We start from the raw sequence: 22,426 nt of genomic DNA, 5'->3' as shown, positions 1-22,426 counted from the left end.
GACCGGGTAAAACCGGAACCAGCCGGGAATCGGGACCCGGTTCCGGTTTCTCAAAACCAAGAACCGGTTCCGGTTCCGGTTTTGGCCAAAAACCGGAAAACCGGACCGGATTGACACTCCTACCACTCCATATCAGCCTAGTTGTACAAGAGTTGTATAGAGGTTGAGTTTTTAGATTTACTCATTAGTGTTGCGAAGGATTGTAAATATCTATGTCTATATTTTGAATATTATTTACTATAGTGACCGCAAGAGTTGTATGAGAGTTGAGATTTACTCATTAGGGTTACAAAGGGTTGTAAATATCTGTCTATATTTTGAATATTATTTACTATAGTAACCTCTTGAGTTTGGCTGCTTTTGAGTTGTTTTACCTTCGAGAAGCTCAAAGGATTTTCACTTCATAAGTAACAAAAATAATTGGATTGCGATGTTCTTATATTTATTGTTCAATTATTTTATTATGATATTTGTTTTGAGGTTAGAATTTGGTCCTTCTTTTTCAATACTAAAGTATTTCTCACTGCTCATCTTCAAAAGGCTGAAACAAAGGTTCCTTAATTTTATAAGCCAAGACGTCAGTCTAAGGACTCCAAGAGTCCAAGTCGAAAAAGTAGTGAAAGAACTCAAAAGGCAACTTGGAGATTAAAAACAACTTGAGCCAATTCTCTTTCAATGCTTCTCGATCCAGTCACTACACAACATATAATTAGACCGACTCAAATTCATAGATTTAAGCTTTTGAGTTAAACGGTGTACTAAAAGTCTCTCAAAATGTCTTTAAAAAATAGTTCAATCGGCTGTGGACCATGCCTAATGAAGCGAAGGTCATTAGTTCGAATTCTCCCTCGCTCTTCCCTTGTGTGAACCGTTAAAAAAAAAAAAAAAAAAAAAAATCTCTCCAAATATGCAATTTTCCTCGGGGAAGAGCCGACAAATATTGACAAACTAAGGGCCGGCCAAGAGAAAAAAAAAAAAAGGGATTTTTTTTTTTCTTTTATTTTTTAATGTGTCACACTTTTCTTAATTGCTGACCCCTTTTTTCTCCACCAACTTTCTATGACTGAGTCAACCAGTGACTTTTCTACTCGCCATAACCCAATAATCGATCAGAGGCTCCTACAAGAATGTTAGGTGATTCCCTTTATATATATCCCACAGGGACACAAGGCCTTCTAAGCCTTCACCAGTATCTCTAGAAGGGGCGACCAGACTTTGTGAGAGAACACAGACAGATGGCTACAACAATGAACGTGAGGCTTCTTCTTGTTGTACTTCTAATTGCAGCAGCAGCAACAGTGCTACCTCGAACAGAAGCTGCTGATCATGTGGTCGGAGACGCCACTGGTTGGATCGTACCTGGCAACGATACCTTTTACTCCACCTGGGCTGCCAATAAAACCTTTTCAGTTGGTGATGTTCTGGGTGAGCTTCTCTTGATATATATATACAGAAACCTAAACTCCAGCTTTTTCTATGCTCTCTCTATTTGTTGAATTATTTGGAGTCTTCTATAGTCTTTGATGCTTTTTATGTTCCAAAATGAATAGGAAATTTAATTATTATTATTATTATTATTATTTTTTTAAGTATAAGCTTAAACCGATAAAAAAAGTTAAATTTAATTATTTAATCAATACTTTAACACTTTATCAATGAAACAGACATGTGAAATATTAAATTAAAATTTAGTGGATTGACGAAGTTAATATTCAATTTAAGACCTTTATCAATTATCCTGAAAGCGGATAAGAAAATGTAAATTTAATCGTTTAATCAAATTTTTTTTTTTTTTGGGTTTGCAGTCTTCAACTTCGCCACCGGACAACATGACGTTGCGACAGTTAACAAAGACGCCTTTGACACCTGCAACAAAGCCAGTAATATCGCCCTTGAAAATAATGGACCGGCCAGTATCAATCTTACTAACGCCGGAGAAAACTACTTCATCTGTACGTTCGGACAGCACTGCACCGGTGGACAAAAGTTAGCCGTTAATGTCACGGGTACCAGCACTACTCCATCACCTCCAGGAGTTATGGCGCCTCCGCCTCCGCCTCCGCCTCCGCCTCCACCGAGTGGCTCATCAGCGTCATCTCTTGCGGCTACTTTCTCTCTTATTCTCGTCACCATTGCCTCGACTATCTTTTATCTATTTTAATTAGTTTCGATCGATTTCTAGTCTATTTCATACAGGGAGCTTAATTAATTATGTGGGTTTTGTTATTTCATATGTAGAATTCCGATTTGAGGATATTATTTGGGTATAAATAAATCTTTTGGATGAGCAGGAAGACTTTCTGTTCTAGTCTTTTATTTTGTCTTTTTGGGGATAGATCTGTCGGTGTCGTTTGACAAATCTACAACATGAGGTTGTCACTTTTTTCTACTGACAATTACATTCTGGCATGGATGGTTTGTACTTGATATATTATCTAAAATTATTATTATTATTATTATTTTTTAAAGCTACAAGAAGGGAAGAAGGTAAAATATTGTTAGTTTAACGTGTGGTATTAGATCTAAAGGTCCAACGATCGAACCTTAATTTCGTCAATTCATTTCTCATTTAAATAAATATTTTACGTGTTGGGCGTGATTAAATTAATATCTTCCTAACTTAAGTTTTTGGGATATTAACAAATACCTCGTTCTTTATATTTATATTAAAAAAGAAAGCGGGGCATCTCGACAAATGCCCCAAAACAACGGTACAGTGCAATATAAACCTAAAGACTTGGAAATTAACCAAAAGATTGGCCAGGCCATTTGAAACTTGGCTCCTCAGCCAAGAACCTGACCGCCATGAATGGTTGTTGGAGCAGCGGACCAAAGGTAGCTAGATCTTTCTCCCCCCGTTGCAACCCTCAAGCTTTGAAACAGCAGCGGGAAAAATTTAAAGAATTTCATCGCACGAAAATAAACAAACAATCAAATGAGATACTCAACTCCTGATTAAAGCGTATTATCTTGAAGATTTAATTTTGATCTGTTGGAAATAAAGATGAATAGTTTTGATTTAGGATCATGCTTTTCAGAAGAAAAAAAAAATAACCTTATTCACGGGACCACAACTAATTCTCTCTCCTTCTTTGTCATTGCGAAACAATTGCCAATTGTCTCTCTCTTATTTTGAAAAAGCACTTGTTACAAGAGAGACTAGAAACAAACGAGGAATGATAGGGACCCAACTTTTTTGCCCAACAAAAGTTCAATTTTTGCCTTATTTATTTTTAAAAAATAAAATAAAATAAAAAATAGAAAAAATGTTTGAAGCAACCCTATCTATTTTTTGTCTTTCTTTTATTTGGTATTTTTTAAAAAATGAAAAATGGTATTTTTTTCATAATAATGTCATTTTTTTCAAGAAAATGTCATTATTATGAAGAAAAATACTATTTTTCATTTTAAAAAAAATACTAAATAAAAGAAAGGCAAAAAATAGATAGGGTTGCTTCAGACATTTTTTTCATTTTTCATTTTGTTTTTTTTAGAAAAAAAATAAAGGGTAAAAGTTGAACTTTTGTTGGGCAAAAAAGTTTGGCCTTTAGCATTTCTCGAAACAAAAATCCCCACCAGTCATCCTCATCCTACTTGCGCAGCCAGCAGCCTAGAAAAGCGCTGCATGTGGCTCAGCTTGCACTGATTTAAAGAAACTTATCCGACCATGAAGAAAATATCCATTAAATGGGCCCTCCTTTACTGGCATGATATTAAGTGCTGCAAGTGGACATCACGTGGCCGCCGCTACCAAAAATTAATGCAGAGCTAAAAGTATATGCATCAGGATTTACTTTTTAATTTTTATGCATCCAGATTTGCTTGCAAGTACTTTTGTTACGGTTCAAAATATTTCTCTATAGTTAGTTGGGCAACCTAGCTAGCTAGCTACCCTCTTCAACTTCAGCTGCTTTATAATCATATTCCAAAAGTGAATTTGGATCCTCTGCTGTTTAAATCAACTAGAGAGAATCTTGGGCCTCCGAAAGCATACAAAATTATTTATGTGTCAACAATTAACAAGCCCATTTTTCACTGCAACATTATATATACTCAACACTAAAAAAAAAAAAAAAATACTAAAATGCAGCATTTTATACCTTGTCAAAGGTCAATATTCATAAAGTAGTGATGCTTGAATGGTGTTACCATTCACACGTCACAATTCACATTTGAATAGTGTCATTTGAACACTGTGTTACTATTCAAAAGACACCAAGTAATTTTTGAAAAAATTGATGCTCAAAATTTACTTCTATAACAACCACAAACCTAAAACAAACTTCAAAATTTCTCCGTCTCTCACCCACACACATAAAAAATAATTTTTTTTTTTTAAATAAAATAAGAATAGAGTCACCAACCCTAGGGAGGAGGTGGCCAGCGAGCCACCCTAGAGGTTTTCGAGGGTGGCCGTGGGCCGCCACCCCCAAATCTCCTTGGGGTGGCCTTTTGGGGCTTCCCCCCAACCAGGGGTGGTTGCCAACTGGAAGCCACCACTCTAATTTACAATTATTTGAAAAATAAAAAAATTAATTTGTTTTATTTTTTTTCAAAAAAAATTAATTTAATTTTTTTGTTTTGATTTAATTTTTTTTTCTTCTTCTTTTTTTTTGTATTATAAATATTTGTTTGATAATTTTTTATTATTATTATTTTTATAGTAGAATAGTTACATTTGAACGGTGCAAGCGTCACCTTCCAAAAGGTGACGCGCACTCTTCAAACGTCACCTTTTGGAAGGTGACGTGTGAATAGTGCAAACTGCAAATATCACCTTCTAGAAGGTGACGCGTGGCCCTAAATGTCACTTTGTAGTGACATTTTTACTGTGCAAACATTTCGAATTTTGAATTGAGTCACTATGTTTAAGGTCTTTTGCCAAATATCATTATGCAAAAGTCACTACATCAGTAATAACATTTTTTGGACTTAAAACATCACCTTCTAAGAGTTACTATTTTGTAGTGCTGTAATCAAGCTGAAAAACTTACCTATTCTTTTACAATACGGATCAATATGAAATTGCAGTTTGCCTATTTCTTTAAGCACCGACACAAATTGACATTCTATTAAAGAGAGCATAGGGCCTGAGAAATGATACCTTGACTTGGATATAATACTTTACTTTAAATGAGTTAATAGTCTATAAAAGTCGTCTTTCTATTGTAGTAGTAGTTCTTTCAATTTCAATTGTGATCGATTAGGAGTCTTGAGTTTTGTTTTAAATTAAAATTAATGTAGTTCTAAGGTTATATAAAGACTACTTAGTGTTAGTAAAAATGATTAGAGAAGTTTATTTCTAAAGATAATGATATATGGAGTTCACTGCCAACACAAAAAGGGTAAAAAAAAGAAAAAAGAAAAAGAAAAGAGGCCCATCTCAACCATTGGATCAGCGATGCTCGACATAGATGGAGCAACCCTTGATATGGCTGATTATGGAATTTCACTGTTGTCCATGATTTTCGCGAACGCTACCACCATGTAACACCTTCTGAGTGGCTAAGAAGAAAATGCCTGAAAATTTTAGATCTATTCATAGGGGACAAGTTGAAGACGCAGTTGGTAGAAAGCGTTGTTACCTACACTGACATTCCCGAGCCAACTGCCAAGAGCAAGGAGCTTCAACAACAGACTATGTTAGACTATAGAGGAAAGGCTTCCAATACTTAATTGGTGAGTCACTACAAGACGTACATCAAAATTCCTTGTGGAATGGGAGTATGAGGCGAACCGTAAAGTTAATTATCAATTAATTAATTTTTTGAAGCATTGCACCCACATGGAGTAGTGGTTTATAAAGATAGTCTTGAGTGCTAAGCCCCACATTATATAGTAACTAGGTGAAATTGAGCTTTATAAAAAATTCTAAGAAAACTTCAAATTGACTAGTCCTTTTAGAGTGATAGCACAAATGTAACTAACGTTTTTCCTTGACCCTTTCTTTAGCTTCAAGAATAGCCCTTAACAAGCTTAAGTAAGCCATAGGCAAGTGGATTCTTGTAAGAAATCTTTATCTTGATACAACCCACATAAATCTTTGTAAACTGTCATGCTTGTATTTGATCTAGTGCAGTTTCCCCCTCTCCCCCTTTGATTTAAAAAAAAAAAAAAAAGAACTAGTGCAGTTTTGACTTTTTCAAAAATGAAGATGACTTGTGGGTTGAAGCCTATCTCTAACCCGCATCCTCTTGTGAGCTATAAGCCCAATAAAATACGATAAGGCAAATATCAAACCCAATAAAATATGAGAAGGACAAGGTTATTTATTATACACGGAGATTTTGTAGACTCTTTCTAATAAGACTCGCCCAAAATTTGACTTAAAAAAAAAAAAAAAAGACAAGGTTATTAATTTTCAAAAGTCTTGGGTGTTGTTGACAATATAGGCATGATACTTTTAATTAAAGTGGCACGTCATGGAACCATCGATCGCTAACTTATAGGAAGATTTTAGCTTAACGTGAAGTTCATGGAAAATGCCGGGAAGTACTAACGAGGAAAGAAGGATTCAACTTTCGAGATTTCTAGAAATCTTTTTTGTCACGTCGGAAGCAAGCGGGAGGCATGCAGTAAACAAACATTTCTCATAATATATTGATCAAATTGGTGTAGTGTAGCCATTAATTTCCAAGGGACTGCCTTAAAAAATATTACTTGAAAGATCTTTCTCTTACTTTTCTTGTCATGGTTTATCATATTTGTTTTCAATGTCTTGGGGTCCTATTTTTCTCTCTTATATATTTTGTTTATTTGGAGAAGAAGGAAGGGTGGGCAGGGAAGAGAAGAGAAGGTTTGTGGAAGGAACTGAGGGTTAGGCTTATCATGTGTATTCCATTCACATGAAGGAGACATATTTGACTTTTATTCCAACACGTTTTTTCTTTGAATGGACTATGATTGATGGCATGGGCAAGGCTTATCATCCCACTAATTAAATTTATTCAGCTAGCCCAGATTTTAGCTACTTTATTTTATTCTTTTTGTAGACTGGCAACACTTTTATTTATTTATAAATAAATATTTATGTATAAGCTCATTCACATGTTCTGTCTTGGTAAACGGGGCAATTGAGATTATTCATGTTATATGTTAAACACAAATAGAACTTCATCTAGAGTACTTGGGTAGCAAGTTTTGGGAGAATTAATGCTATTAAAATTGCAAATTATTGTGTGATATGATAGAAAGAAAGAAAGTTTAACACGTGAAATATTTAATTCAAATGAACAATAAAATATTGAGTCAACGTTTGAATTTAGGATTTTTTTTGCCCTGATACCGAGTAGTTTAGCTTAAACTGATAAAAAAATGAACCAAGCTAAGCCATGCCCCCTTGATATCAAGGCTATATCAATGGTGTCTCTCTCCTACCTTAATGTGAACGGAAATTACATAAATGGAAAAGCCATATCCGAGGGTTACCTGGGTATTTTTTAAAATGTTATTTGGAAGGTGATAGATTTGGAATATTTTACATCAATTGGAAAAATTGAATATAGGATATTTAAAAATTAGTTATATGTCACCATCGTTGAAAAACAATTGCTCGAGGTGGAAGAAGTAGGATGCATATGTCTGCTAGATTGACACGCAACTTAATCTAAAATTAATTAATTCTAAAAGACTATGATTTTCTAAGATCTCTTCTCTTTTTCTCAAAGAAAAGTTGATGTATGGGAAGCATGCCAAACCCTCCATCCATGATCCATCCATCCCTGACCCCATATAAACACACGTTACACGTCTTTAATTAAATGACTGCAATTAAAGATAATCCTGTGCAACTAATTACTGTTATTTTGTATGATCATGCTATATATAGTAGACTATGTAATGTAAGTGTACGTAACTGTGAGAGCAAAATGCATGCTGATCGATCATGTCACATCTTCTCATGGGTAGGCTAAAACCAAACTTTCAGCCTAGTCAATTAGCTAGGAAAGAGTAATGATGTGTAAATCATATTTTTATTTCATAATTATTTAATAATGTTGGTTTGTCATTGTTAATTAGTTTTTGGAGTTTTTTTAATAAAGCCTAGTCTAAAGAATGGTTAGAACTGATACCTTAGTATTGTGGGGTAAAAACATAAAATTTCTCATTTCGAAAAGAGTCAGGTCTAAGGTTTGAATCCTCCTAGGTGCATGCAAACAAGTTCTTGGGTCTGTGCTCGTGGCAAATCCGAGTATTAATTACCGATCCGTGTGGGGGGGAGGAGGTGCCTTACACGGGTCCAAAGTTTGTCCTTCTGAGTTGGGCACATGCATGCAGTAGCACTTTCTTGTTGGTTCTTCTTCATTAAAAAATTAAAATAAAATAAAAAAGACAAAAGACCAAGAGAAAAATGCTATACACTACAGTTTTATTTTACTATATATATATATAGGGTAAAGTCCACTTAACCCCTCAAACTATCATTCTAATGATAATTTACCCCCCAAACTATCAATTGCGACAATTTATCCTCCAAACTACCAAAACAATGACAATGTCCTCCAATGCTAGCAAAATGACAAAATTACCCCTATAGAATTTTTAATAAGACAAAAATACCCTTAAAATTTTGAAAAAAAAAATTAAATTTTAGCATTTTTGTTTTTATTTTAATAAGAGTAATTTCGTCATTTTGTTAAAATTGGGGGTACAATGTCATTGTTTTGGTAGTTTAGAGAGTAAATTGCCACAATTAATAATTTGTGAGGTAGATTATTATTGGGTGATAGTTTAAGGGGGTTAAGTAGACTTTACTAATATATATATATATATAAAACAAAGACTTGTTGAAGACTATTATACCCTGCCGCGTTAAAATATTTGTGAGATAATAGTTGATAATTAAAGACTAGTGGTGACATAATTCTTGGTGAAATTAATAAACTAAAAAATGTGAATAATTAATGACATGCCAAGTCCGTCCGGATGTGGGAGGGCCTGCAGATCAATAATTTTGGAATCGTAGAAATGGTCAAAAATGTGGTAGGTGAAATATAATAATATATTGGATTTTCCTTCTTTATCCTTCTTTTATAAGCGATTTTTCCTTTAATGCCATTGGAAACTGATACTTGGACAGAAATTCCAATATTGCAGCTTGTGAAAGCGCGATAATTTTTCCTGATTTTGACCAATTATGTTAAAAAAGAAAAAAGAAAAAAAAATTATGTTAAAAAAAAAAAAATACACTGATCGCTGTATAGGTACATCTGCAGGGCATGACCTTGATAAATTTTAACTAGGTATTTTATTATATTTAATTAAATAATTTTTATTTTTATTTTTATTTTTATATGAATTTTTTTCAGTTTTTTTTTTTTTTCAATTGATAATATGATTAATCTTTCTTGTGAGATTCTCCATTGTATGTAGGATTTTATCAATTTTAATTTATTTCAAAAACTTTTTCTATAGAAGCAAGCAACTGTAATAACTAATAAGTATTGTCAATAAAATTGTATAAGTGATACAAGCAATTGGAAGAAAGAATCTAACATGTTTATATAATTGAATACGTTAATTTGAGTAATTTCTTTTGTTAATTAACTTGTACAACTTTGTTTAAAATTTTTGGTACAAAAAATAAATCCAAATTAACCATCAAATAAGTATCATGTTTGATAAAACTGATTAATTAGGACAATCTTTGTTTGCAAATTATCATGTCCAATGATTTTAATTTCTTCAAACGAAATAATTCTACCATGATTGAGAGATTAATTAGAGAGCATTAAGTTATTAACTAACCTTTGTTTACTATAATTGGGAGCCTTACTCTATCTTCGTGAGTTTTCATTTTTCTCTCTTTAAAGCAGTCTCAATATTTGTCCATTGAATTATTGACTAGAATTTTCAACATATATAATCGAGGCCTTCAACCTCTTTCTTTATAAAACAGTCATATTTGTAGGCTAAGCCGGCTATATATATATAGATTAATTTAGTGAAAATTAAATGTTCTAGAACTCTACAAGGATTGATTTGGTGAAAATGTTCTAGAACTGAACGAGACATGACCAATAATTTATTTGATGGAGGCTAGGGCCATACAACGTGGACAAATACTAGTTGAAACTTAAAAAGAAAAAAAAGTTTCTAATGACGAAAGCTTCACCATATTTTCCATGCTTTCTGAAACTCTATAAAAATATCACAACCCATTAATCTTCAAGTACTTCTCTCCAGAACAGACAACACATAATTAAGGAGAAACAAGACACAAAGAGAACTATGATGAGATTAGCCATTCTAGTCGTAGCACTTTTTGCTGGGCTACAATCCACAGTTGCAGTGACTACACATGTGGTCGGAGACACCAGAGGGTGGGTGGTTCCTGCTGAGGGCCCCATCTTTTACGTTGCTTGGTCTGCCAGGCAAACATTCATCCTCGGAGACATTCTGTGTATGTACCATATAATTATCTAAAATTTATTTTCTTTTGTTGATTTTTTATTTTCTCTGATATATATATTTTATTTTCTTTCAGATTTTAACTTCACGACTGGAGCGGAAGATGTAGCGAGAGTGACGGCGGAGGCTTTCTTGACCTGCAATTCAACAAACCCCATATCTCTTGTGAAAACGGGGCCGGCGAACTTCAGCCTGAATTCTACCGGAGAATACTACTTCATAGGCACCTTGGACAGGCACTGCTTGCAGGGTCAAAAGCTGGCAATCAACGTCACCACATCTCCAGGACCTACTCCCAGTCCTACTTCCAGAACTGTACCTGAAAACTATACCGTCGGGGATAGAATGGGATGGATCGTCCCACCCCTTGGCGAAATCGCGTACATCACATGGGCTTACGACAAGACTTTCATCGTCGGAGACAGTCTAGGTAAACTTACTAATATCTTGTCATTTTGAAAGTGATTTTTTTTTTTTTTTTTTCTTTTAACCGGGGGCTTCGTTCCAACTAGATTTTTGGGATCCGTAAAGTACTTCTAGCCTCCACTACACGGTTCTTTTTTATAACCGAGGGCGTGGCCCAAAAAATTTTGCATTCAAAGAGGTATAACCATAAGGCTTTGGTCCCTTAAAATTTTAAAATCACCTCTAAATTTTATGCTTTTTATGTAATAAGTCCCCCCAAAATTTTAAAATTACCCTTGAATTTTAAACTTTTTTCAGTTATGTCCCCCCACACTTCAATGTCCACCCCTGGGTATAACTATAAACCAGACACTTCATCAGGCACCAAAACGAAATAACTTATCATGCCACTTGAGTCAATCCCTAAGGTTAAGGTGCTTTTCATTTTTAGCAAGAAAGATTAAGTTCATGTTTGGGATTACGTTTGAGAAATAGAGTTTTTAAGTCAAAAAGCGCTTTTAGGCAAAAGCTTCATTTTTTAGTTTTTGCCAAAAGTATGTTTTAGTCATTTTTAGGTTTTTTGGACTATTAAAAGCACTTTTAACTTTTTTTTACCAAACAAGTACTTTTTTTCGAACAAACTTTTTGAATATTAAAAACACTTTTAAGCCCCTCAAACATAATCATAAACAGACCCTAAATATTTTTCCAAATCAAGAAAATTACTTTGAAAATGATGGTAAAAGGAAATTGTTGCAAATTGTATCATAAAAAAAAATAATAATAAATAAAATAAAATAAAATAAAAAAACCCTCTCTTTAACTTTAAGGGATTGGCTCAAGTGGTAAGCTACTTGATTCTGCTATCTCATAAAGCATCAGGTCTTAGACTAAACTCTTTTAAATGCAATCAATTCTTTAAAACCACGCCCCAAAAAAAAAAAAAAAAAAAAAAAAATCTAAGCGAATGCTTAAAACTCTTTTGCAGTGTTCAACTTTTTCAACGGATCAGATGACGTCGCCGTGGTGACAAAGGACGTTTATAACAGCTGCAACACAAGCACCAGTCTTGCCGTTTACAACAATAGTCCGGCAGCTATCACCCTGAAGACAACCGGCGAGCATTACTTCACAAGCACCTACAACTACCACTGCGAGTTCGGTCAAAAACTAGCCATTAACGTCACCGGCAGCAGCACCGGCTCTCCACCTTCCACCCCCGGCAGTCCATCTTCCGGCGCCGCAGCAGGTCCCAACGCCGCTCTACCACCTGTCAGTGCGGCCCCGTCTAGGATTCCCACTAGCTATTTACTCATCCTCTTTCCCATTGCCATGGCAGTCTTCTAGGAATTATATTATTACTCTTGAATTTCTTGTTGTTTTGTGTATGGTTGAATTTGTTCTTTGTTATTTTGTATCTACATATTCATCTGATCACATGTTATACATGTATAAATAATATGAGGGTGTACTCATTCCATTCAGATTATATATAGATTCTATTTTTGTAGCTACATCTTCGTCGTCAAGTGGTCATTGTGCTTCTTTTCTCTAAGTTTCATTGTTTGAGATTTTGTTTGAGAAATAAAGCTTTTAAGTTAAAAAAATGTTTTTTTTTGCCAAAAGTGTGTTTTAATCATTTTTTGACTTTTTAACCCTTAAAAGCGCTTCAATTTTTTTACCAAAAGGGTTTTTTTTTTTTTTTTTCTTCAAACAGACTTTTGAGTGTTAAATACTTTTAGGCATCTCAAACGCGCACCCAAACATACCCTAAGAGTGAGATAAGAGGAATGGGCGAGCCATCAAAATTAATGGTGTGCTCTAAACACTGAAAAAAAAAAAAAAAAAAAAAAAAAAAAACCTTTATTTTTTCTTTTCTTTTGTTATTTTCGTTAGAAATGCTATACAATTGCTATTCAATAAAGATGACGTGACATTAAGAATATTCATCCATTAATTTAGACTAATTTTCACATCCTAATATATAACAATAGTATAATATTCTATTAATAATATTATTTTTTAACTTTGCTTCCCACCTCTTAATACTAAACCTTTATGGTTTTTCCTTAAGGTCAATCTTAAATTGGGTGACACTATGACACGTTTTTTTTTTTTTTTTTTTGAAAGGGACACTATGACACGTATTGCTTAAGTAATACTATCCATCATTTCATTATCTTTCATCCAAGCCCAAAGCTTAAGTGGCATGTTCATAATATTTGGGGCAAAAGAAATGAATTTTTTATTAGAATATCCCACCACATCAACTTTGAAAAAATGAAAAAGAAATAATGAGATGATATATAATACTTTTCTCCTGGGCGACAAATGTTGTCATTTGGAAAAATAATTCAAGATATCAATGGGATCGGTCAGCAAGGAGGAAACTTCCAATATTGATCATACAAAGTTTCAAGGTAATTTTGTGGATGTAATACGCGGAAAGAAGGGGGACATATCCTTTATCTTATATCAAAGAAGCCAAAGATTTACTAGTATATAGATTTTTAAAATAAGATAGGATCCCGTGAGTTTTTTCGCTTGAAAATACCCAAATAAAATAAATAAATAACAATTGACAATGGTTCGGGGTCAAGTGTGGCCGAACATTTTTAGGCATTATACACGTTGACAATATCATTGCAATATTGAAGATAACAATTGAGACCATGGGTGATGGTTCAATGGCCCAAGAAAATTTCCAAAGTGGTTAGGCATGTACTAGGGCATGGGTTCGAATCTCTACAATGGAAAATCCTCACATATGCCTGATTAGTATTAGTCATTTCGGTTCTCATTGATGCCTTAGTAGGGATGGGTCAGGCTATGGCTCAGTCGGACTTGAGGGAGCGCCTACGGTTTCCACCGTCTAGGCCCCTCCTGTGCGGCTCCCAGCTGGTAGATGCTACTATAGTCACGCCTAAGTAGGATAGTGATGTAGATTGGAATTCAAGGCTTATCTTATCTTTCAGTCTTTTATTAGGTTTCTTTGTTAGTCTTTTATTCTATCTTATCTTTCAGTCTTTCTATGAATTAGGTTTCTTTATTAGTCTTTTATTTGGCTTAGTTGTCTTTCGTAGACTGCTAAACTGACTTTATTTCATTGTTATCTTAGGACTAGGAGTCTTGGGACTATAAATAGATGCTTAGAGCCCTAAGAATGCAGATTTGGATTATTATTGAGTTTGTTTAATAAGAATTACTTAGAGTTGAGTTTCTTCTTTGTTTTCCTTCAAAAACTAGATAGCATCTAGCTTTTATGAAGAAGATTTCTTAGATCCCTTGATAGTCTTAAGATCTAAAAGTATTTATCCGTTGCTTAACGTTGTTATTCGCAGCAGCCCACTCAATCACGTTGCATCAGTTGGTATTAGAGCCCAAGTTACTTTCCATGAATGTGGAGGGGTAAGCGTCTAGCAGACCTGAACGAAGTGTACGCATGTATGGAGGCAGCACGTAAGGAGCAACCATCGATTCATTTGCGCCACATGGAGGAGAGGTTTGGTGGTCTAACCATGTGGAAGAAGGGTCGTGCGCGCACCCAACACGGGGTCCTACCGATCACTTGCCTGACATGGATGGTCCAAATGTTCGTCGTTGTCAACCAAGACCGTGGTACGTGGTGACGGGAGACAACTTTATCGTTGAGAGTGAACCTGTCAATCCTTATGCAGGACGCAGAGTGCGGAAGGAATTTCCAACGGCACAAGCCCATGCTATATCACGGGACGCATGCGTCAAGCTCGACACCCAAAAAGAAAATTAGAAAAGTCCGGTAAAAAAAGGTGAATCGGGAGGCAGCGGAGGTGACGAATCAATCGGCAACTTGTTGGCAATGCATGGTAGATGAGGTGGAGATGCTGCATAAAGAAATAGAGGCGAAGCAATCGGCGATTCGTTGGCAACGCATGGTGGATGAGGTGGAGATGTTGCGGAAAGAAATTGAGGCGACTCAATCGATGATTTGTTCACAACACTTTGTGGATGAGGATAATGTGGCTGTCATTCGTAGGGTACAATCTCAAAAACGGAGGGCACGAATTGAGACGGAGATGCTACGACATGCCAACTTGACCATTATTCGCGAGCCTCAAATCCATCAACCAAATCTATATTCTGTGGAGGAGGAAAAGGAATCTGTGGATGAAGAGTTTCAGGAATCCGAGTTCATTGATGAAGAATTCAGACATAAAGATGTAGAAGATCCTTCGCAAGGATTTGGGGATTGAGATTCCCCTCCAACCTATGTTGAGGAGCCCGAAGAAGATGACTCATGGGAACAGGAAAGACCCACAGAGGAGCACGAAGAAGATGGGTTTTTTCCCATGTTTGGCGGTCTCTATCTTGAAGAAGACGGTCCATTGGAAGAGGAAGAACCCACAGATGACATTGGCGATTATGAAGAGGTTGAAGAAGACCTTCTAGGTGAATTACCTAATTTTAGTAATGAAGAATTAGGTTATGTTGATTTCCTTGGTGTGGACGATATCTTCTCCGATTCTCATAATAATGATTACGATGAGTTTTATACGGATGAGGACAATTATATGTTCATAAGGGAAACAACGGCTGACCCATTCTTGAGTATTTTCATGGCACGTGAAAGGGAGAAGGAACGAGAGAAGTACGCCAAATCTAAAGAATTGCCAAGTGGTGTGAGGGTCCTTCACAACAACCATCAAAATATTTCGGTGATGAAGAGTATCACGCTTATTGTGAGGTATTGCCTTGTCTTGATCTTGAGGAATGGAGAATGGAACTAGTTGACAAGGCACCCGAAAGACCGTGAAAAAGACAGTCCGAATTCGAGGACAAATTCTCTCTAACCTCGGAAGGATGATGTAGATTGAAATTCAAGGCTTATCTTATTTTTCAGTCTTTTATTGGGTTTCTTTGTTAGTATTTTATTCTATATTATCTTTCAGTCTTTATTTGAATTAGGTTTCTTTGTTAGTCTTTTATTTAGTTTAGTTGTCTTTCGTAGACTTCTAAACTGGCTTTATTTCGTTATTATCTTAAAACTAGGAGTCTTCGGATTATCAATAGATGCTTAGAACCCTGAGAATGCGGATTTTGATTATTATTGAGTTTGTTTAATAAGAATTACTCAAAGTTGAGTTTCTTTTTTGTTTTCCTTCAAAACCTAGATAGCATCTAACTTTTATGAAGAAGATTTCTTAGATCTCATGATAGTCTCAAGATCTATAAGTATTTATCTGCTGCTTAATGTTGTTATTTGCTGCAGCCCACTAAGTCACGTTGCATCAGATAGTCACAATTGGTCTCCCCGGCCTACTCTTATTGAATAGAAAAAATAATAAAAAGAAAAAAATAAGAATTGAGTCAGTACTTAGTAAGCAAGTGTTAAACATTAACATATTGTTAGGGTATGGATACAATGGAGCTAGCAACATTTGAAGTGAGTTGAATGGACTTAAAATAATTATTTTGAGCGATAATTTGTCTGCATATTATGTTCATTGCTTTATACACTAGCTTCAAGTAACTTCAGTTGTTGTTGCTAAAAATCACATCTAAATTGCAACTCTTTTTTTCTTTGTTAATATTGTTTTTAATGTTGTTAGATCAATATCATGCAAATGTTGTGCCATAGTTCATGAAAAATAAATTGCTGAAACTGTGAAGACACTAAGAAATAATGAAATTTTTAATAGTTGTGACTTAAATCAATTAATGAATTTTAAAAACCCTAAAGTTATGCATTGAAATTTTCTTTATTTGCATAGGGAGAGAGATGGACACATAAACCACAAGTCGTATATATACCACCAAGGGTGGGGGTTCAATGACCCAAGAAAATTTTCCAGTGGCCAAGACATGTACTAAGGCGTAGGTTTGAATCTCTGAAATGGAGAATCCCCACATATGCCTGATTAGTATTAGCCACCTTGGATTCTCATTGATGTCTTGGTAGGGTTGGGTCAAGCTATAGCTTAATCAGACTTGAGGGAGCGCATACGATTCCCACCCTCTAGGCCCTCCCCTCTTGTGTGGCTCTCAGCAGATAGGTATTACTATGGTCATGCCCAAGTAGGATAGTCACCACCTTGGATTCCCATTGATTCTTTGGTGGGACTGTATCAGATTATGGTTTAGTCAAACTTGAGGGAGTGCCTGCAGTTCCAACCGTTTAGGCCCCTCCTCTCCTGTGCGGCTCCCAAGATAAGAGCTACTATGGTCACGCCCAAGTATGATAGCCACTGCCTTGGATTCCCATTGATACCCTAATGGGATTGAGTCAAGCTATAGCTCAGTCGGACTTGAGAGAGCGCATGCGGTTCCCATAGTCTAGGCCCCTCCCCTCCTGTTCGGCTCCTAGCAAATTGGTGCTACTATGGTCACGTCCATATAGGATAGCTACCGCCTTAGATTCCCATTAATGCCTTAGTGGGACTAGGTTAGGCTATAGCTCAATTGGATTTGAGAGAGCACTTACGGTTCCCACCGTGTAGGCCCCTCCCCTCTTGTGCGGCTCCCAGCGAATAGGTACTACTATGGTCACAACCAGATAGGATAGCCACTGCCTTGGATTCCCATTGATACCTTGGTGGGGCCAAGTTAGGCTATGGTTCAGCAAAACTTGAGGGAGTGTTGCAGTTCTCACTGTCTAAGCCCTTCCCTTCCTGTGCGGCTCCTAACGAGTAAGTGCTACTATGGTCATCCCAGGTAAGATAGCCACCGCTTTGGATTCTCATTGATGCCCTGGTGGGGCTAATTAGGTCAAGCTATAGCTCAATTAGACTTAAGGAAGCGCCTACAGTTCTCACCGTCTAGGCCCCTCCCCTTATGTACAGTTCCCAGCAGGTATGTGCTACTATAATAATTCTCAAGTAGGATAGCCACAATTAATCTCCCCAACCTCTCCTTTTTTATTAAAATAAAAAAATAAAAATAAAAATAAAAACCCACAAGTCGTATTACTTTATGGTTTATGGAAAAAAGTTAATTTTAGCAAGGATGCTCGAGAGTTCATAACTCCTGAGTCCTGCCACTCAAAGAGGTGCATGTATCCCATTTTATATCAAACAAATAACACTCAATCGTTTCCCAATTAAAAAAAATAAATAAATAAATAAATAAATGTTGTAGTTAAGTATTATAGATTATCTTGCCGCCACTTAAATAAATAAAGACAGATGGAGTAAAAATTCCGGGACGCCTTTCCAAAGATCTTTGTTTAATCACCCTGATTATAACTTGCTCAAACTTTCTTAGTTTAAAGATGTGCCTTCAGGCATGATAATTAATATCCTACAAACATAAGCATTACACACATTTTTTCTCTTCTACTTTAAAGTATAATTTTTTGACGTGATAGTAAAAATTATTATTAAATTTTAAATAAATTATTATTTAATTTTAAATCTAATAATAATTTTCACTCTACATTAAAAAGTATATAATTAAAAATATAAAAATAAAATTGCACGTAGCATTTTTTATAAACAAAAGCTTGTGGGTTATTAATCCCTCACTGTCTGTGCAAGACAAGTCTAACTTCTTGTAAATACGTACCTTAAATCAAACCGCAGTGGAGAATTCATTATTATTTAGGCTCCAGGGATAATATAATTAAAACTGGTCGGAGCAAAAAACTTCTGCCAACTAGGGTAACGGATAATTATTTCTTGGGCTTTAATCAAATTCATTAAAAACATGGAATTTGAACAATTATTGGTTCATGCCATATAAGGGAACAGGATCATCTCCAGTCCATTTTGTACTGAAGAATATTCACTTTATCGTCAAAATTTGTTAAAAGAAATCCTAGAGCCACAAATAAAACACATGTCTCACTAACAAAAAATAATAAAAAAATATTATTTCATATTAAAAAATATATAAAATAAAATAAAATAAAAAAATAAGGGGCGATTGGTCACCCTAGTTGGAGACTAGGGTGGCTTCGGCCACCCCAGACTGCCTGGGATGGCTGAAGCCACCCCATGGCCCTTAGAGGTGGTCCGACCACTTCAAAGGACCAAATTTATATAAAAAATAAAAAATAAAATTCATTTAGCCCTTAGAGCTGACCGAACCACCCCGTCTAGGTAGCTTGGGCCACCCAAGGGGTAAAAGATCGCATTTGTTTGGTGAAAGTTATTACAAACTTTGACAAATCATAAAAGCTTCACCAAAATTCGTCTTGTTTGCAAATCATTTTCGATTTAAAAAATAAGAAGATAACAAATCGACCTGCACTTAAATTCTCGAAGGGATAGACATGGCAAAACAAATAAAAGACACGAATTAAAGAATCCAGAGGGTTCTTCGAAGCACACGTATGGCTAGAAGACTAAACATGTGGTCACTAGTGGTAGTTGCCATGATTTTCAAGAGTATATTGAAATATGTCAAAAGATGCTGCAACATTAACGTCTAGTCAAATAGAAAATTCTTTCGTTAGATGGAAGGATTTTTTTTATCATCCTTACTGTTACTAGCTTGTTTATGTCAGTCAACGTGTTAGGCACAAATCCCAAAAATATAAACATGGAAGGCACAAGGCAGGATCCTAGCAAAAGCCACCAACCACAAGCAAGATTCTCGCGAGCACCATATTTAGCAATTACTAACCTCAAGCACGATTATTACTAGGACGCCTAAACTAAACACTGTAGCCTACGGGCATCTTTTATAAATGTAGTAAATGTAAAAAAGCGGGAGGTGAATAATTATCCGCTAATTGCACTAATCACTTTTGAACGTAATTAGAAAAAATTGCTAATCGTCTAAGCGGTTATGGTTGGCAATTTTTTATTTTTCAAAACCGCTAACCATATATATATGTTGATAATGGCTCAAATTGTCAACAAGTGTGAAGATAATTGCTGAAAAATATCAATATTCAAGTTGGTGGGCTAAAGTCCTATTTATCTATAAGAAGATAATGTTAGTTTTAAAATGAGTCCAAGAACAACTTGGAATTAGATTCTTTGGAGAAAATGTGTGTGGATAAACATGTGGGCTGCAATGCTTATCTTCATCCTGAAAAGGCTTTGTATTCATGATGGTTTCGTTTTTCCAGTAGCAATTGGATTAAAATTGTTTTCCTATTTTTCATGATTAAGCCTCTATAAAAGGACATGCAGTCCTTGGTTAAGTGGGGATCCGGAAAATTCAAATTGGTGAGAGCACTTTGTGGCATTTACAAAGTGTAGAGAGTTTTCTTTACTGGGTATTTGAGAGGGACAGTTGAGTGGGGTGTACAAGGGGTTAAGGGCTTGGGTTTGGGCTATTAAACTTGAGTGGTTTAGACTTGTACTATTATACTCAATGTTTCTCAATAGTCAAGAAGGAGACCGGATCACGCCCCGTGGACATAGGCATATTGCTAAACCACATAAACTCTTTGTGTATGTGTGTGATTGGTGTGTGTTCTCGTGTGCTTTCTTTCCAAACTTATCTTTCGCATAAAGGGCTGGTGGGAAATTGGTTGTCAATTAATTATCAATTTTCCCAACAATATATACATGAAACCATGTCGTTTTTATATTTAAATATATATAAAAATGTATAAAATTTTAAAAACGATGTTGTATGTAGTACGGTATTATCGTATTAGTTATTACCATAGAAACGACGTCATTTTGACCTTTTCTTTTAATTTTTTAATTTTTTGTTTTTTTTTTTGTTTTTTTAAAAAATGGTTATTAGGGTTATTAACCGTTAACTGTTAACCTCTAGTCAACCACCTAGGTGGTTACGATTAGCGGTTTTAGCCAATGACTACTAACTGTAGCCGCATTTTCACCCCTAAAATGTAGCAGCCAAACCATGGAGAAGGCATGTAAAAATCTGATCAACTCAATTCAAATTAGCCTCCATTTTGTTTCAGCTAGGGGTGTAAGTGAGCGAAACCGCTTGCAAATGAACTCAAGATTGGCTCGTATAAGCTCGACTCGATTATTAAATGAGCCGTTCGTAAATACAAATCTTAATTGAAGCAAACTTGACTCGATACGGTTAGGCTCATGAGCAAACTCATATAAGGCTCGATCCCTTATTTTTTATTAAATAACAAATAATAATATATAGTCAATAACTTATTTTGGTCGGAGACCTATATTCAAATGGAATAACTAAGCAACTAACAGAATACAATTCTATGTCTAACAAATCAATATGACTTACAAGACTCTATACCCTTAGACTAAGCCCAATTATGTAATAGAATGGACAGCTTAGCCCAATTTCCAGCTGTAATAAGCCCAACTACTTAACAACCCTCAAACTACTTTTATTACAAAGAAGCCCAACCTTCTTGCTAATAAAGTACTGCCCACTTGCAAGCTAACGCATACGTGACTATTATTCTCTCAATTAACTCTTCTGGCAAGCAATCCTTGGTAACGAATACAGAAATGACACGTAGCGGCTTTAACTCTTTACTTGCCAGCTGCTTCTTATCTCTTCCAAGTGCTCACAATAACCAATGACAGTTCTCTGCCCAAGACCCACACATGCTTCCCTTCTTTCCCCAAAGGCCGGATCAGGATCCCCTCCATTTGAGGGAGAAAATGAGAATATCATTTTTTCTAATTTCAGCCCTTAGATGAATCTAAGGGTTTAAAATATTTCAATCTCAAAACTCAAACACAAATACAACTACACAGGATTTTATACCAAAATTAAATTAAAAAATTAATTAATTATTTATTTTAAAAACAAAACGAAAAAAAAAAACAAGGGGCGGCTTCACCTAGAGCCGCCCATCTAGGGGTGGCGCGCAGCCACCCCTAGGCCACAGGCCTCACTCTCCACCCCCCCGTAACCATTCTAGCCCTCCTCCTGGGTGTCAGCCACCCCTGCATCTTCTGGTCGCTTCACCACCCCGAGGCTGGGCCTCGGGTGGGCACAGGCTGCCCTGGCCACGGGTGTCGCGGTCACACTGCCCCTGATCTACCGGGTGGCCTGACTCACACCCACTCTGGCCTTCTCATGCATGGGTGCAAGGCCACACTGCACATAAGTGGTTATAGCGCCAAATTCCCGCCAGGACTGGGTGGCACGAGGCCACCCTTTGGCCATGGGGTGGCCGTACAGCCACCCCCATGGCCTAGGAGTGGCCTCGCGCCACCCCCAACCACCCATGGGATGGCCGCCGGAGCTGCCCCATGAGGTGGCTTCTCCTTCACTTATTTTTTAAAAAAAATAAATAAATCAATAAATGTTTTTGTTATTTATAATCAGGTGTGTTGGGTTTATTTTTGTGTTTTGTGTTCCTAAATGACTTTAGACCTTTGGATGTTTTGAATGGCTAAGATCTCAAAAAATGAGATTCTCCAATTGAGAGCAATTGGAGGGGATCCTGATCCACTTCCCCAAGACATGCATGCCTTAATTACTTTTCCCCATTCTCTAGAATATTCTCCTCCCAAACGTCTCTTCTGAAAAAGACCAACTCCATTTTCTCCTTCTCTCAAGCACTCACGAGTCCAACCATGTGATACTTGTGACATTTCTTCACCCTTCCGTTCATTCTATCGCAACAGATTGAGAGAGACATTCAATGATTTGGAGAGAGAGAGATTGACATGAGAGATTGAGAGACTTTTTTATTTTATTTTATTGAACTTAAATGAGC

General features: G+C 36.0%; 2 protein-coding genes across 2 annotated transcripts; both read left to right on the top strand.

The window, feature by feature from the left end:
- Positions 1 to 1,131: 1,131 nt before the first annotated feature.
- LOC132165723 (umecyanin-like) lies at positions 1,132 to 2,316 on the top strand. Its single transcript, XM_059576396.1, has 2 exons — positions 1,132 to 1,425; positions 1,806 to 2,316. Exons 1-2 carry the CDS (start codon positions 1,236 to 1,238, stop codon positions 2,159 to 2,161), a joined length of 546 nt encoding a protein of 181 aa, XP_059432379.1. The 5' UTR covers positions 1,132 to 1,235; the 3' UTR covers positions 2,162 to 2,316.
- A 7,855-nt stretch (positions 2,317 to 10,171) lies between these two features.
- On the top strand, positions 10,172 to 12,325 carry LOC132166340 (blue copper protein-like). Its single transcript, XM_059577142.1, has 3 exons — positions 10,172 to 10,402; positions 10,487 to 10,840; positions 11,804 to 12,325. The coding sequence occupies exons 1-3, from the start codon at positions 10,231 to 10,233 to the stop codon at positions 12,160 to 12,162; spliced, it is 885 nt and encodes a 294-aa protein (XP_059433125.1). The 5' UTR covers positions 10,172 to 10,230; the 3' UTR covers positions 12,163 to 12,325.
- The last annotated feature ends 10,101 nt before the right edge of the window (positions 12,326 to 22,426 follow it).

The sequence above is a fragment of the Corylus avellana genome, chromosome ca11 (genome assembly GCF_901000735.1).
Source record: "Corylus avellana chromosome ca11, CavTom2PMs-1.0".
In the NCBI taxonomy this organism is placed as follows: domain Eukaryota; kingdom Viridiplantae; phylum Streptophyta; class Magnoliopsida; order Fagales; family Betulaceae; genus Corylus; species Corylus avellana.
This window is presented reverse-complemented; position numbering and strand designations above follow the sequence as displayed.

Bases quoted from the DNA above. Each gene is read 5' to 3' on its own strand.
- LOC132166340 (XM_059577142.1), top strand. From the start codon at position 10,231: ATGATGAGATTAGCCATTCTAGTCGTAGCACTTTTTGCTGGGCTACAA. The intron at 10,403-10,486 runs GTATGTACCATA...ATTTTCTTTCAG, and splicing joins CATCCTCGGAGACATTCTGT to ATTTTAACTTCACGACTGGA. The intron at 10,841-11,803 runs GTAAACTTACTA...ACTCTTTTGCAG, and splicing joins CATCGTCGGAGACAGTCTAG to TGTTCAACTTTTTCAACGGA.
- LOC132165723 (XM_059576396.1), top strand. From the start codon at position 1,236: ATGGCTACAACAATGAACGTGAGGCTTCTTCTTGTTGTACTTCTAATT. The intron at 1,426-1,805 runs GTGAGCTTCTCT...TTGGGTTTGCAG, and splicing joins TTCAGTTGGTGATGTTCTGG to TCTTCAACTTCGCCACCGGA.